Raw genomic sequence first — 16198 nt, forward strand, 5'->3', positions numbered from 1 at the left:
TACATATGGATTTTGTATTTTACTATCTGAAAAAAAGTTATTTTGAAGATTTCAAACCCTATTATGGGGGTCACTTTTATCTGATTGATTTTTTTAACCTCTCTTTTATGTATTTGTTGAGTTAAAAGTTCTTCCTAAAGGACTGCTGACCTTGTAGAAGCAGAAGAGACACTCACACAAGGTTACTTGTCCCCTTCACTTGCTGCCTTCGAGCAGCAATTAGATGCCTTGTTTTCGTTAGAAACTCCTCAATACCTAATAGTGACTTTCCTAATGGTATACAGTTCAAAGCATTTGACTCGAAAAGAAAAGCTTTGGAATAATTCATTTTTAATAACAAGTTCACCAGGCTGAGTTGAAATTGTTATTTTTGTAAATCTGCATTTATGCTGTATTGATATGAGGACCAAGACATAGTGCAATTAACTGAAAAAAGAAAAAGAACGAAGAGCATTGCTGAGAGCAAACATTAGCAGCGAACAAGTCATGAGCATTGCGAAGCTTAGTCCAGGAATGTAAGAATATCTCCATTTTAAAGTTAGGATATAGCAGTTCTTTTTAATGCATTATGCTTTACCATATTAATAGAAGAAGTGAGAGGGAAAAGACTACTCAAATAGATGCCAAAAGATGTGATAAAAATCAATATCTACTCTTAATTCTATACATAACAATGAAAACCCTTGACAAGTGCCAGGCGTGGTGGTTCCCAAGTGTGATCCCAGCACTGGGGAGGCTGGAGCCGGAGGATCGCACATAAGTACCATAAAGTGAGAACAGTGGAGGAATGTCATGTAGGTGCCTCTGTGTGATTTGTGTGCGCACGTAAAGCATGATGGCCTCTGTGAAATCAGACCTATTCACAGTGACCAAGATAAGGAACCAGCCTAGACCTCCACCACCAGATGGGTGGATAAGAAAGTGTGGTGCGTACATTGGTTGTTAACTTCACTAATCAACTTGACAGGATCTAGAATCAACTGCGAGACGGGCCTGTGAGCATGCCTTGAGAGTAATTATCTAGATTAGTTCATAAGGTGGGAAAATTCACCCTGCATGTGAGCGTTACCATTCCATGGGCCAAGGTCCTAGATCTTCATAGAAAGGCGTTGTCGTGAAGTTGGCCTCTAGAGGTACAGACATCACCACTTTCTGCCTTCTGACTGGATGCACTTGACCAGAGCCTCGTGCTGCAGCAGCTGTGCCTTCTCCATGATGGGCTCTCTTCAGCCATAAAAAAGAGTCAAATAAATCAGGACTCCTGCACCTGCTGCTTGTCATGATGACCTGAACCCCAGACCCCACGTTAGAGGGAGAAAACTGCCCTCTGGCCTCCACATGTACCCCATATTGTCTCTCCCTCCCCACAGTGTCCATGTACCCATACACAAATACATTTAAATGTTTCCTTTTATTGAAAGTAGATTTTTACATAATATCTCCTAATTATGGATTCCCCTCTTCTCCCAGTTCCTCCCACTTCCCCTCTTCAGTCCCATTTGAGTCTCTTCATTAGGAAACAAACAGGTTTCTAAGGGATAATAATACAATAAAATAAAAGTAACACATTAGAATAGGATACAACAACAGAAAGGAAGGAGCCCAAGAAAAGGCACAAGAAACAGATATAGACACGGACCCACTCGTTTGCATACTCAAGATTTTATGTATCCATAAAATTTTAAAAGTTGGAAAAAAAAGGAAGAGCCCTAACGACATTATGAGACAAGGAACCTCCAAAGACGACGTTGAGTTCATTTTTGGTTAGCCGTCCACTGCTTGGCTTGCAGCCTACCCTTAAGAGTGGTTTATTTCCCCAGTGAAACTCCGTTGGAGAAAACTAATTTTTTATATGCAAGTGACTATCAATCGGAGATTGCTTCTGGGTTAGGGATGGGGGCATGTGCTGTGTTAGTTCTAGGCCCCCATCTGGTGCAGACCTATGCGGGCCCTGTGCATGCTGCCTCAGGTTCTGGTTTCATATGTGTGTCAGCCCGGTTGTGGTTAGAGGACCTTTTATTCTTGGTGTCCTCTTTTTCCTCTGGCTCCTGCACTCTTTCTGCCTCCCTTTCCACAGGGTTCCAGAGCCCTAAGGGGAGACATTTGATGGAAGATCAAATCTAGGGCTGAGTATTCCCAAGTCTGCATGTCTGGCTGTGGGTCTCTGTACTTGATCCCATCTGCTGAAGGAGGAAGCTTCTCTGATGATGTTTGAGCAAAGCAATGATCTGCGTACAGCCGACTATCATTAGGAGTCATTTTATTGTCACTTTTTTTTTAACTGTGGTATTTGGCTTTAACTTAGGTCCCTGGAATATCCTCAGATTCTTGGTCACCCAAGGTATAGGCTCCATTTCATGGCATGGATCTTCAGTCAAATCAGATGCTGGTTACTCCACAGGCTTTGTACCTCCATTGCCATCTTGCATGCAGGACACCCCTGTAGAACAAAGGATTTGTGGCTAGTTTCTCCTTTGGTAGCATGCAGAGTACCTTCCTGTACCAAAGTTGTTGTCATGTAAGGGTAAAAGGTCTACGTAGGCTCCAGCTTGGCTTCTCCATGTTGAGTGAGTTGTCTGGGTGTTGTCTTCAGCAATGGAGCCTTGCTGTCAGTTTATGGAGAGCAACCTATAGACTTGGCAACAGCTTGGGTTGTTTGAGGATTCCCACGGGGCACCTTTGGCCAAGAGCTTGAGTAGATGTAACTCAATCTCAGTATTGAAAGCTTCATTTGGTGATAGTTGGGGTTCTGTCTCCTTCATTCAAATGAAGGCAATTTCATTCAAATCAGCTCCATGTGTGTATGTATTTCAGAAAGCTATTGTATTCAGTTTTCATACTACCCCTCAAATGCTCCTTAATTTTATCTGTCTCTTCCTGTATCCCTTCCCTTGACCTCCTCTTCCCTCCCAATAGAGTTGACCCTACTGGACCCTCTTTTTCCTGTCCCTACCCAGCATATCCATAACTATCTGTAATTATCCCGTTCTCTCTTTCTAGGGAGATTTATCTGCATCATGCCCAAGTCCCTGACTTTATACCTAATTTCTGTGGTTCTATGGATTATAGCTTGTTTGTCATTTATTTAACCTCTAATATCCACAAATAAGCAAATCCATAGCATATTTGTCTTCCAGGATCTGGCTGACCTCACGGGGATTTTTTTCTAATTCCACCCAGTTACCTGCAAATTTCTGATTTCACTTTTTTAACAACTGAGTAATATTCCCTTGTGTGAATGTGCTATTTTCTCTGCCCATTCTTCTGTTGAGGGACATCTAGATTGTTTCCAGTTTCTGGCTATTATGAACAGACCAGCAATGAACATGGTTAAGCAAGTGTCTCTATAGTAGGATGAAGCTTCCTTTGGCTATATACCCAAAAGTGGTGTAGCTGGATTTTAAGTCAGACCAATTCCCATCTTCTTGAAGAACTGCGACACTGATTTCCATAGTGCTGTGCAAGTTTGCACTTCCACCAGAGATGGAGGGAGTATCCTTTACTCCAGATCTAGAATGAGCTGCTCACTTTTGTTGTTGATCTTAGCCGTTCTGATGGGTGTAAGATGAAATTAAAGTGCTTTTGATTCACATTCCCTGATGACTAAGGATGTTAAACATTTCTTTAAATGTTTTTCAGCCATTTGTGTTTCTTTGTTTGAGAATTCTATTTAGATAGTGGTGCTGCACAGCAGCAGGATTTGCTATAAGACGTGGATGCAGGAGGGTCAAGGTCAGCCTGTGATACGATTTTTTTTTATGATTAAAACAGTAAAATTGACCATCCTACCAAAAACAACCTATGGATTCAAAGCAATCCCCATCAAAATTCCAACATAATTCTTCACAGCTCTTGAAAGGCCAGTTCTCAGCTTCATATGGAAACACACACATATACTATAGCTAAAACAAAAATAATGAAACTACTGGAGTTATCACCATCGCTGACGTCAAATTGTACTGCAGAGCTAACGTTGGAAGGCCTTGCTGGCTAGTCAGAGGTTGCAGTCTATCGGCCTGGCAGCTTTTTCCAAAAGCTCTGACAAGAAGACTCCCTCCATCCCCAGTGAAACTTCCTGCTTGCTACCTCCCCTTATCTGCAGAATGTCCCTGGGCCTAGAGGACTGACCTTATCTGAAACCAGATACCTGATTTATCTCTAGGGTGACCCTTGGCAGAGATTCCTGCTGGAAGCCTCCCCTGGTGCACGTAATGATAACTGAGACCTGCGCTAGGAGCTCTGCTATAGGACCCCACTGCCACATAGGAAACTTATAATGGGACCATTGCCACTGAATGCGAGTTAGGATTTGTCCCCCAAGTATTTTCCTTATAATCTGGAATAACGTTGAGCTGATTTCACCGGCTGTGTGGAGGCTTGTAATCCCAGCTACTCGGGAGACCAAGGTTAAGAGGGTCACAAATTCAAGGATTGCCTAGACTAGAGTGAATTCAAGTATATCACAGGCTTGGGCACTTGCCTGTGTATGAGGCCCTGGGTTTAAACTCCAATATTGAAAATAACGACTAGCAGCAGCCAAATGTTAAGGGCATTTTATGTCTAGTTAAAGAGTTTGCTCTTGATCCCAAGAAAAATGGGACACCGCTGAATGGTTTGAAAGAGGGAACTTACTGGATCAGATTTGCCTTTTAGGAAACTTCAGGCTGTAACTAAAAACAGCAGAGTGGAGGTGGGACTGGAGAGGATCTCAGCAGTTAAGAGCACTTGCTTCACTTCCAGAGGACCTGGGTTCAATCCCCAGCACCCTCTTTGGGCAATTCAAATATGTTGTAACTCTAGTTCCAGGGAATCCCACACTCTCCTGGCTTCCGTGGGCTCCTGTGCGCGCGCGTACACACACACACACAATCTTTTTAAAAAGAGAGTAGTAAGCAAACCTGAAGGCCAGGAGGCAGGAGGAATGTTTGCGTAACCCTGATGTTGCAGGCCTTGCCCAGATTGGAGGACACAGAGTACTGGGCAGAGTCTCACAGGATGTCAGCATGTTTGATATGTCTTGATCAAAAGGACTGAATAAAAATAAAGTCAAGAACAACTTCCAGAATTCTCCATCGGCCGATGAAGTATTTTCTTCAGGGAGAAAAGGAACACAAGATAAAAGATCCAAAGCAGAGCTGGTTCAGGGGGAAGACAGGCACTTCTAAAAACTGTTGATGTGATAGAAACGGGATAAATAATATCAGCCAAATGTCATCATGAGCAAGAGAAACACTGACTGTGTTGGAAGTACTACTGTATCCTATGGCTTAGATCACTGACTCTCAACCTGTGGCTCGCAACCCCTCCGGACCCTTTCAGAGGGGTCACTGAAGATCGTCAGAAAACACAGATGTTTGTATTATGATTCATAACAGTAGCATGAAGCACAAATGAAAATAATTTTATGGGGACCCTTTCAGAGGGGTCACTGAAGATCATCAGAAACACAGATGTTTGTATTATGGTTCATAACAGCATGAAGCACCAATGAAAATAATTTTATGGTTGAAGTTCACCACAATGTGAGGAACTGTGTTAAAGGGTCTCAGCATTAAGGATGAGAACCGTTGCCTTAGATCTCTGACCAGGAGACCCAGGACGCTATGGGAAGACAGTGCTGGGGTTTGACATGAGTCTTCCTCAGACATCTTATGTCCCGAGTTTCAAACATTCCCTACACCCTTGAGATTGTCTGCTCTGCTGTTGCCTGCATAACTCCAGGGTTGAATAAGCCCTGTTCATTTTTTAGAATCTCCCTCAAGCTTGACACCTCCAAGCAGTCATAAAAAAAACCCCAAAACTCCGCCACATATGATCCTCCACATTTTTGATACTGAGAGAGCACTCTGGGGTTCCCCCTTCACTGGACCTAAAACAGACTGATATTATCTATTACTTCTACTTATTTCTTTATTGCTTGTCTGTCCCAGTGGGGTTGAGACGGTCTGATGCATTTTTCTCACCAGATGTCGTTAGCGCCTCACGTAGCATTTGCCAACAAACTTTTCCCACTGAAGGTCAAAAGCCATTGATCCAGAATATTCTCTCATGGGAGGCCTTTGCCCCTGTCAGCACCTGTCCACAATACAAAGGTTAATAAGCCCCTAATTAGTGAGTTAAGCCCTGATGAGAACTCTAGAAGTGCTTGCTTAACCTGCAGTAATCATTCTTCCCGCCAGGGGTCTCTTTTTCCACACCATTGGAGTGGAAACAACAGCCTTTTTAGTTCTCTGCCTTTGGCCTCTACAGCAGAAGCTAGTAAGAAAGCCTGGAGGTTGGGGTTGGGGGGAAAGGAGGGCGGAAGGGGAGGAGAAGAGGAGGGGGAGGGGGGAAGAGAACTTGAGGGACCTGGATAGTCAAGATGGGGGAAGAACAGAGATGGAGAGCAAGGAAAGAGATATCTTGATTGAAGGAGCCATTATGGGGCTAGCGAGAAACCTGGCACTAGAGAAATTCCCAGGAATCCACAAGGATGACCCCAGCTGAGACCTTAAGCAATAGAGGAGAGGGTGCCCAAAATGGCCTTGCCTTGTAGTAGAGTTGATGAATATTTTAAATGTCACCATAGAAGCTTCATCCAGCAACTGATGGAAACAAAGGCAGAGAGCCACAGCCGAGCACTGGGCTGAGCTCCCAAAGTCCAATGAAAGAGTGGGAGGAGTGAGAATGTGAGCAAAGAGATCAAGACCATGATGGGGACACCCACTGAAGCAGCTTACCTAAGCTAATAGGAGCCCACCAACTCCAGTCTAATAGGGAAGGAACCAGCATAGAACCAAACTAGGCCCTCTGAATGTGTGGGTGACAGTTGTATGGGTGGGGCAGACTGTGTGGGTCCACTGGCAGTGGGACCAGGATTTATCCCTACTGCTTGAACTGTTTTTTTGGAACCCATTCTCTTTGGAGGAATGCCTTGCTCTGCCTAGATATAGTGGGGAGGACCTTGGACCTGCCTCAAAGTGATGTGCTAGACTTTGTTGACTCCCTTACCCTCTCTGAGGAGTGGGTGGGAAGTGGGGTAGGGGAGGGAAGGGGGAGGGAACAGGAGGAGGGGAGGGAGTGGGAACTGAGATTGGTATGTAAAATGAGAAAAGATCATTTTTTGAAAAATAAATAAATTTTTAAAAATGTTAAAATGGTATTTTTAGGCACCAAGGATATGTTTAAGTTATGATTTTCATCATTAAAGAGCTCAAGAAATGCAAAAGGGTGGACAATTACAATATTACATGACAGGTAAAAACATTTGGATGTATAAACACAACTGTAGAAATAAAAAACTTGAACTAAAACAAAAAAATGCTGATTTGCAGGCCCCACCTGAGACCAGCTGAGGGCAATTCGTCAGTTTATTAAGATATCTGGGGTGACCTGTCAACACATTAAGTTCTGAGACTATGGTTTCTATAGGACATTTCTTTTTTTTCTTCCCCTCCTCCTTCTTCATTTCTTATGAATCGTTTTTAGATTTATTTTATTTTAACGTGCATGAGTGTTTGACTGCAAGTATTATGTGCACCATGTGTGTGCCTGGTGCCTGTGGAAGTGAGGAGAGCATCCGATCCCCTGAGACTGGCTTTATGGATGTCTGTGAGCCATTATAGGATGCTGGGAGCCAAACTCAGGTCCTCTGCAAGAACAGCAAGGGCTATTAACCACTGAGCCATCTTCCCAAACCCCTAGACTTTTCTAACCTGAGAAAGCTGGAAAACACTGATAAACAAGCATCTTCCTAAAGGACTCTTTACCAGAGAGATTCCCACCACTGCACTGACAAAGAGCTTAGAGCATAGTTTAGAATTTGTTTGCATTTATTATGAATATAAAATATACATACAACACAATATACATTTACACATTTACAGTGTCTGTTTTCCTTTTGCCTTTGATTTCAGTGAACGCAGTTCATCTTGGCCTCACTTCCCACTCCCTCCACCTCCTTCCTGCACTCACCTATGTAGTGTTCTCCCCCTCGGGACAGAGAGTGGTGTGACTTGGTAAACAACCAATCAAACCAAACTTCTGGGTGAACAGCGGGCTTCAGTGTCTGTCCTGCAGAATCCCTTTCACCCCCTTCCCCATCAACACACATGCCTTCTGCTGCTCCATTCAAAGATGAGCAGTAAGAATTCAGAAGAGAGCCGCAATGATCACCCTTGCCTTTTAAAAGTACATTGAATAGCTCTATGTGACAGAGAAGAAAAGTATGCGATTAGACATCACTCACCCACATGGTATAAGATCTATGGGACGATGCTGAATGCTGCATACAGATTGAGTTTTACTCCCCCGCCCCCAAAATGCTCATGAAAGCCTGAATACCAGTGTTATGAAATAAATAAATAGAAATAAATAAGAATGGTGAGCATCACTAACGGAAATTTAAACACCTATAACCCAGTGCTTTCTCGAAGCGACTTTAAGTCTATCTCCTCTACCCTCTGGCAAACAAAAGCTGGATCTTAGAGCTGGTTGCTCTTCCGGTAGGCAGTGCTTCGAAAACGCCTCTGAACAGCTCCTGTCGAGAGTCTCCTTCCTTAGAACGTAGCTATGCGAGAGGTTTTGTAGCCATTCTCTTTGAGGCTGTCAAATATTGCTTTGGTTCCATTCTGCCAGTGCAGGACCAGGTCCATGGGGGTCTTCCCAGCCTACACAGAAGAAAGGGAACTTTGACTTCCAGGTGGGAGGGCCCGCCAGTCCACACGCTCTGTATCTGATGAGGCATATTATCAAAGTATCTGCTTTTTGCTGTCAGTGATGTACTGTTTATTCTAACTGTCCTGTCACTGATTTTCATGTTGTTTCTATTGACTTCTCCTCTCACCATCCCCAGAACTATCCCAGGTATTGGTAAAAGTCTCTGGTCCTTAGGCACTAAAGTAACAAAGAGCCCCAAGTCATTGTGAAATTCAAAAATGTATGTAGGTATTTATTTCTAGGACCTTGCAGAAGGGATGTGAGGAGGCATTATTTGAAGACTTATGGTAAGTATACTACCACCAAGCCATGGGCAACCATCCAGTTGCTGCCCGGCTGTTGACTGCTCTATAGGTTTTTCACAACTTAGAATTTTCACCAGGGTTTCTTATAAAATTTACTTTCTTTGAAATTGGTGTTAGAGACATGTAAAGAAATAATTTTTTTCAGTCCCAAATTTGATCTCCTTTATGCACATGTCTCAAGATATTCACACATATTAAAACCACAGCACTTTGCAATTCTTCTCTTTAGATATAAGAAATCCTAAGTATTTCTATCTGTATTGGGAAGTACTCTTGATCCCAGACGTTGTAGACTGGCTGCTTTGATATGCTAATCAACACAGAGAGTTGGTTTTGCTCAGGTCAGGAAAGAGAGGAAGGGAGAGAATCAAGAGATTTTTTTTTAAATGTAAATTTGTGAGTTACAAAAACAAGTAAACACAAAGAAAGATTTTCAATTCTACAATGCCTCAAGGTACTGGATTGGAGAAGAGCCACCATCAAGAAACCCCAGAGCCTAGTAGTCACTCACTGATGTCACTCATATGCCCTAGTGACAATATGCATTACCATTCATTTCTGCTTATGGTCTTTCATTGCTTGTAATAAATAAATAAGCCCTTATCTTCTGCATCTTTGAAGATTTCCTTGAATATACCTTAGGTTCATTTTTGAAGAGAGAAATATTGGGTGACATTAATCCCAGTACCTAGCAGGGGCCCCTACTGCTAACATTCCCCAAGCCCAGAAGGCGCCACCTACTCACTCCTTTCTTCTCCACATCAAGTCAGGATCCCCCTCCACATAGCCCAAGCTAGTCTTGAACCTACGATCCTCCTCCACAGTGCTGGGATCAGTTTCCTTTTTAATTGTCCCTTCTGCCTCACAGTAACACAAGAAGAGGTGGTGGTCATTTGCCTCAAGAAGACCTTTCCTCTTTTAAACAATTCTTCAAAACTCTCAAGAACATTTCTTTGGGAATATATGACTATCCTCCTGCTGATCTTCTTTAAGCTATGGTAAAAGATGTTTGTCTGGAAATTGTAGCCATGAGGGTGTGTTGCTTACATTCCCCATGTACAGATGAAGTTAAATTAATACATATGTATACTTAGGTAGGAATTCTTGGGATCTAATGTAGGAAATTAATTCAAGACATATGCATATAAAGTGGAGAATGAATAGTTGTTACCTTTTTTTAAAAATCAGAAAAAGCATGGTGGCCCCTGGAAGAAGGGCAACATTCTGCATTGTTGTCAGGAAAGAAGGACTATTTGGAATTCCCCCAGACTGCTTATTGATTAATTTCAGTCTCTATGTTATTCAGAGCTATTTCGAGAAAGGCAAGTGTGTTTATTCCTACCTACTTCAGCCTCTATTCAGCCAGGAATGACCAAGGCAGGTTGGAATTATCCAATGTGGTTTTTATTTTATTTTTGTAAGATTAATTTATTTATGTATTTTATGTATAAATGCTCTCTCTGCATGTATACCTGCGAGCCAGAAAAGGGCATCGAATCCCATTATAGATGGTTGTGAGCCACCATGTGATTGCTAGGAATTGAACTCAGGTCCTTCTGGAAGAGCAGACAGTGCTTGTAATCCCTGGGCCATCTCTCCGGCCCCACAATGTGCATTTTAAATGTAACAATTTTGACCATCTTTTATTCAAGACTAATCTTTCAAAGAACTATTAGGTTCTAAGGTCAGAGCATATAGTTTCCCCTATATTTGACCCTGTGACCCAGGTCCTTGCCAAGTCACACCCTGTCCTTATGGAAACAGACACATGTGAACCATCAGTGTATCGCAAAAGTTACTACCATGGGAATTATACCTGCAAATACTTGAGAAATTCTGGAAAGCAGGACATGGAACAGTGGCACCCTTGCTTTGACTACTTACACAGTTCTTGACGTTGAGGTCGGCCCCAAAGGTCATCAAGAGCCGAATCATCTTATAACGATTCAACCTCACAGCATCATGCAGTGGGGTATCTCCCTCCTAGAAGCAGGGTAAGCAGGCGGTAAGTGTGAAGCCAGGAAGTGGATCCTGCCAGGGTATCCTGGTTTGCTCGAGGGATTTTCAATAAGGTGTCTCAGCTTTGTCGGTTACTCACTCTGTCTTTGGCGTTGAGATCCGCCTCGCAGGCGATGAGATGTTCCGCGCACTCATAGTGACCGGTCCTCACTGCCACGTGTAGCGCTGTGCTGAGCAGCTAAAAGGTTAGAAAACGGAGGAAGGCATGAGAACAGACACTGTCGAGGCCCCGAGGCACCTGAAAAGGGTGTGTGTGTGTGTGTGTGTGTGTGTGTGTGTGTGTGTGTGTGTGTGTGCTGTCCACAGAATAAGGACTGGCAGAGGGACCTCTGTGGCAGGCAGGGAGCAGAAGCCTAAGGCAGGGAAATACCTTGTCTCGGGCACTGATTTTGGCGCCTTTGTTCAACAACAGTTTTAGGACATCCAGATTTCCTCCACGGCATGCCCAGTGGATGGCTGTGGATTCAAGCTATTTGGGAAAGGAAAAACACAAGACAAGACAGTGTGAAGGAGAATTTTGTTAGGAATGGGAGTTAGTCTTTGGTTTCAAAGGTCCTGGAGAATATGGGCCACTGATAGCTCTGGGCATTCTTGGTCTTGAGAGGCACTTCTGAGGTTCTTCTAAATAGCTCAGCTAAACTGTGTGGGAGTGGCTGGATTCGTGTGCGTTTTAATAAGTCTGATCATATCCCAGAATATCTTAGTCTGGATCGAACACCTCATCCCAGGTCCCTGTCTTTCTTTGGCCATTTCCTGCTGGCTCTGCTGTGTTTACACCAGCACAACCTAGGGACCTCAGCTGTCAATCACTGTGGTCACTGCACACTGCACTTAGAAGAGATTGCCACCTCTCCGCTTTGTTTGGTATGTCTCTGGACTTCCAGATTCCCAAACTTGGGTGTCTCTTCATCCAAACTATATTATTATTAGTTACTTAAGACTTTTCAATGTTTTCAATATTTTTCCCTTTGATTCAATTCAGGCTAGGTTCTTTGGAATTTTTTTTTATTCCTTTTCCATTTTACCATAATGTCAAATTGAGCTGCATATAAATAAATGAAGCATTTCCCAGTTCAATCTTCAGGGTATAAAATAGACTGTCTACTGGTCTTTATGGAAGTCATAGCAGCTGACTGTTAGGGTCTGAATAGCAGCCACTTTCCTTAGCTGTGATTCATTTAGTATGCAGGCTGACTCGAAATCTCATCGGTGGCAATTGGCATCCATCATATAAAGTTCGCAGCTAGGAAATTTGCGTGCATTGCTGGCAGCCGAGGGGCCAGGAGCAGGCTGCCCTGTCTGAAGCAAGGAGTGGGGTGTTGAAAGGCCAGGAATGCTACTGACTTGATAATGACCCAAACTCTCTGCTGAGATTGTTGAATTCTGCCCAACAACTTTCACTTCCTCTTCTTCTCTGCAACACTCCTCTCCTTTTCAGGCCCTCTGGAAAATACTTTCCACATGACCCAGCCCCGCCGCCCAGTGTCCCTTTGGATGGAGAAGTGAGCTCCTGACTAGTTTTCTCAGATCAATTTTCAGTCCAATCAGGCCGGTTTTTCATTGTACGTTTCCCCGAGCTTTCAGACGGCCTGCTTGCTTTGGCTCATTTCCAAACAAAGAAATATATTTACCATATCATGGAATTCAATCTGGGCTCCAGCCTCCATTAGCTTCTCCACAATTGCCAAGTGTCCCTCTAAGCATGCCCTATGGAGAGCCGTCCGTTTATACTGTCAAAGATTAAAATAAGAGATAGTGGTGCATATAAAAATGCGCATAATCCTTTAAGAGCTATGAAGCTTGGCCTATGATGACCTAAGTGATAGAAAGGCCATGATTTTTTTTTTTATGAATCAGAATACCAAAGCTTCTGAAATTGCAGGATTAATCATCTGGCAGCTAGAACCTGAGCTTCCCGGCTAGACCCTTCCTAAGTGTTGAAGGCCAGGGCAAAGGGATGTGGACTTCAAACCTCAAAAGCCATCTCCATGGTGAAATGTCACCTTTTGTATTTGCACATGCCAAGTATGGCAGACGGTTTTCTCCCATCCAGAATCGGTGCTAGAGCGAATATCGAAAACCATTAAGTTAATTTTTAAAAAAAAGGAAACTCAGCCTTGGTATGAACTGTCCTCTCAGTTCACCAGAGATGCAATACAAAGTCACGATTTCTGGCAAGTTGGCTTTAGATTAACGAGGCTAACAGAATGAGACCGTGCTTACAGATAAACTGAGGCAAAGATAACACACGGGAGCTGCTCCAAATTGGGCTGTGACAGAGCTAAACTAGGAATTCCACCTCCCGCTTCTAATGCTGAGCTATCTGGGTCTAACCAATGATGCTGCTAAAAATATCTTTCTTCAGGAGAAACTTTTTGGCCTTGCCTTTATGGAAGTCTCTCCAAAGGATCCAAGTTAAAGACCAGCTTTCTTCATATAAATCAGACAGAATTATGTGAGAACAGGAAAATCTCCATGCAATCCATCATGCTAATCTAGTATTTGGGGGTTGTGGGGTGGGGGAGAACAAAACATTCATTTTTATGCTCCTGGCAGATGTAGCAACAGCTGGAGAAACTTTTAAGTGGAAGGCATCACAGACTGCATTAGCCAGCCTGCAGGAAGCGGAAGGCATTGAAGACTGTATTTGACAGCCTGCAGGAAGGCATGAACCCTACCTCATCACAGACATCGGGGCTGTTCTTGTCTGACAGGAATTTCTCTACGACGGGCAGTTTGTTCTCCAGTGCAGCTTTCAGAAACCTCGGCACATCCACAGGTTCAGTCTAAAGAGAGGAAGGAGGAGGGAGAGGAGAAGAGGGGGAGCAGATGGAGAGAGAGCAGGAGAAGGAAGAGGAGGGTGGTAAAGAAGTGGAGGGGAAAGTGGATGAGAACAAAGAAGAGAGAGAGAGAGATTGAGGAGAAAGGAGAAGAAAGAAAAGAGAAATAGTCACGGGTTTTGCAGCCGTCTTCTCTCCACGGCACACACCCCTACAGCCCACTTGGGTGCACAGTCCTGGAAACCAAACCATCCTTACAATAATTTCCGGTTCTGGCTCCTTCACAACTGGAACTTTAGTTTTCTTGTACTTTTTTCTTTTCTTCAGCTGAACGATTATTTCAAGGTCTTCCAAGTTCTCAAGCTTTGACCTTTGTTCTAGTTTTTTCTTTTTGAGCTTAAAAGAGAGAGTTGGGGGAATAAATCAGATGTTTAAAAGTCTGATGAGTTCTAACTATGGTGGTGTATGAACAGACTGAAGTTCTGAAGGAAGTGTGTGGATGCTTTGCTCAGAAAGGAAATTTAAACACTTTTAAGTAAATGTCTGACTTCAGTGATTTTTTTTCATTAATGTATCTGGGGTCTAATTTTAATCTAAGTCATATTTACTTCCTTTGCTTGTAGAACTAGCCCTTGACTAATTGGATGGAGGCACAATGAAGTCTCTCAGTGATCATTTTGTAATTAGTACTATAAGTCCCAGATTTCTAAAGATGTGTTCTCACTCTCAAAAACTAACGTATGCTTTACCTAGGAAGGAAAATACATGCTAAGTGCTCAAATATTGATGCTGTTCTCTCTTAAGTGACCCCGACTACTCAGAGACTCAGAACACAGGTCACTGCCAACTAGTGTGCTTCTTATTTTTAGTAAGCAATAAAATATCAATAAAAACGCCAACAAAAACAAATGCCAGTAAATACAGCAAACTTATTCTGACAATAATCCATGGCAACTATGTTATCAAAATGAAGAAATGTGTCCCACTGGGGCTTCCCTAATTATGACTATCTTTCTGTCTTTTGATCAAAACATGGCCATAGCACATAAAATCATTGATTCAGAATCCAGAGGTCATGGTCTTATCTAAGAATCATTTCCCAAATCATTTCCAAGAATATTGCTTCTTTACATCTTTGTGGGTTCAAATTCGGCAAAGAAACATCTTTAGAAGGGTTTGTTTTCCTTCTCTCCTTACCCCAGTCTCCCTCTGCTAGATTCCATGGGAGGTCCTCACCTCTGCCTCTCGCTGTTTCTCACGTTTCCGTTGTTCCTCCTCCAGGTTCACGCGGTGGACTGGAAGTGTCTTCAAATCCTCTTGTTTCTCCAAAGCAACGGCAGCTTCATATTCTCCATCTCTGAAATCCCCAGGAAGGAAGTCCCCAGCAGCCCCATTGCTATTCTTCTTCCCTGTTACCTATATATGAGGAAGACGGTGAAGTCAGTGCCAATGCTACCCATCCTGGGGTCCCTCTCCACAAAGGATGCTGTTGGACATCCTCCATCCCTCCTCCCTGATGAGCACCACGCTCAGACAGTGTACTGTCGGAGGCATAACTACAGATCTCCCAGCATGACCTGCTCTCTCAAGAGCAAGACAAGGTGTACATCAGGTTGGCACGCATAAAATTACTTTTAGCCAAGCACTCTGCTTTCTCTTAGAAAATTCGCCAACACGCCCCCACTTACTTTTCAATTCTTTCATTTCAGTCTTGAGTTATGCAGTGTCCAGACATTTATTTTTGCCATAAAACTTGTACCCCAAGGCATGATAACCACAGTATTGCATATCACAGGAATGAAACCCAAGGAGAAGACAATAAACAAGAAATATGCAGAAAATGCATAGCTATCAGCTCTGAGATTTTCCACTTGTTTCCTGGTGCAAACAAACCCTGTTCCCTACTTGACATTTGCAGACTTCCCTTACATTAAATTATGCCCCAAAAAGAAAGGGCTTCTGAGCTTTCGCATAAAAGCCAAGACGAACCAGGTTTGGTCAGGTGACGAAGATGTCTTACGTACCAGCTCCTCTACTCGCAGCACCATCATGCTGGCAGCGATGAGTCTGGATGTGTCTCTGTCTCGTGGATGAACCCCTGGAGTTGTCCTGACGGAGCCCCTCTACACCAGCTGGTTATATAGCTAGGGCTGGGTGAGATAATCTTCCAACCTGGGAAGTCAAGTATCACCCCTGCCCCCACCGATGGCCAGCTCAGAGGCAGGTGAATTCTCATTCCAGACTCAGTGTCTGGGAAGCCCAAGAGGGAGATGACAAGCTGGCCACAGCGTATACGAATCAGGAGGAAATGTGAGAGGGCCATTCCTTTGGCAGTGACCGCACGGCTCAGCAATGCGAGTCATCTCACTTATCGGGAAGCCAGGGACAGCTGTCTGT

At 43.5% G+C, this 16198-nt stretch overlaps 1 protein-coding gene across 1 annotated transcript; it reads right to left on the reverse strand.

Moving 5' to 3' along the window:
- Positions 1–7790: 7790 nt before the first annotated feature.
- Positions 7791–15976, reverse strand: Ankrd1 (ankyrin repeat domain 1). Its single transcript, XM_075973899.1, has 9 exons — positions 15826–15976; positions 15038–15217; positions 14060–14197; positions 13700–13807; positions 12653–12751; positions 11392–11490; positions 11101–11199; positions 10887–10985; positions 7791–8648 (listed from the first exon to the last, which is right to left on the reverse strand). Exons 1-9 carry the CDS (start codon positions 15850–15852, stop codon positions 8538–8540), a joined length of 960 nt encoding a protein of 319 aa, XP_075830014.1. The 5' UTR covers positions 15853–15976; the 3' UTR covers positions 7791–8537.
- Positions 15977–16198: the final 222 nt, after the last annotated feature.

This window comes from Microtus pennsylvanicus, chromosome 5, assembly GCF_037038515.1.
Source record: "Microtus pennsylvanicus isolate mMicPen1 chromosome 5, mMicPen1.hap1, whole genome shotgun sequence".
NCBI lineage: Eukaryota > Metazoa > Chordata > Mammalia > Rodentia > Cricetidae > Microtus > Microtus pennsylvanicus.

Coding starts and splice junctions, on each gene's coding strand:
- Ankrd1 (XM_075973899.1), bottom strand. CDS start 15,852: ATGATGGTGCTGCGAGTAGAGGAGCTG. Junction 14,198..15,037: donor AGAAACAGCGAGAGGCAGAG/GTGAGGACCTCC, acceptor CTCTCTTTTAAG/CTCAAAAAGAAAAAACTAGA. Junction 11,491..12,652: donor AGATTGAATTCCATGATATG/GTAAATATATTT, acceptor TTTCCCAAATAG/CTTGAATCCACAGCCATCCA.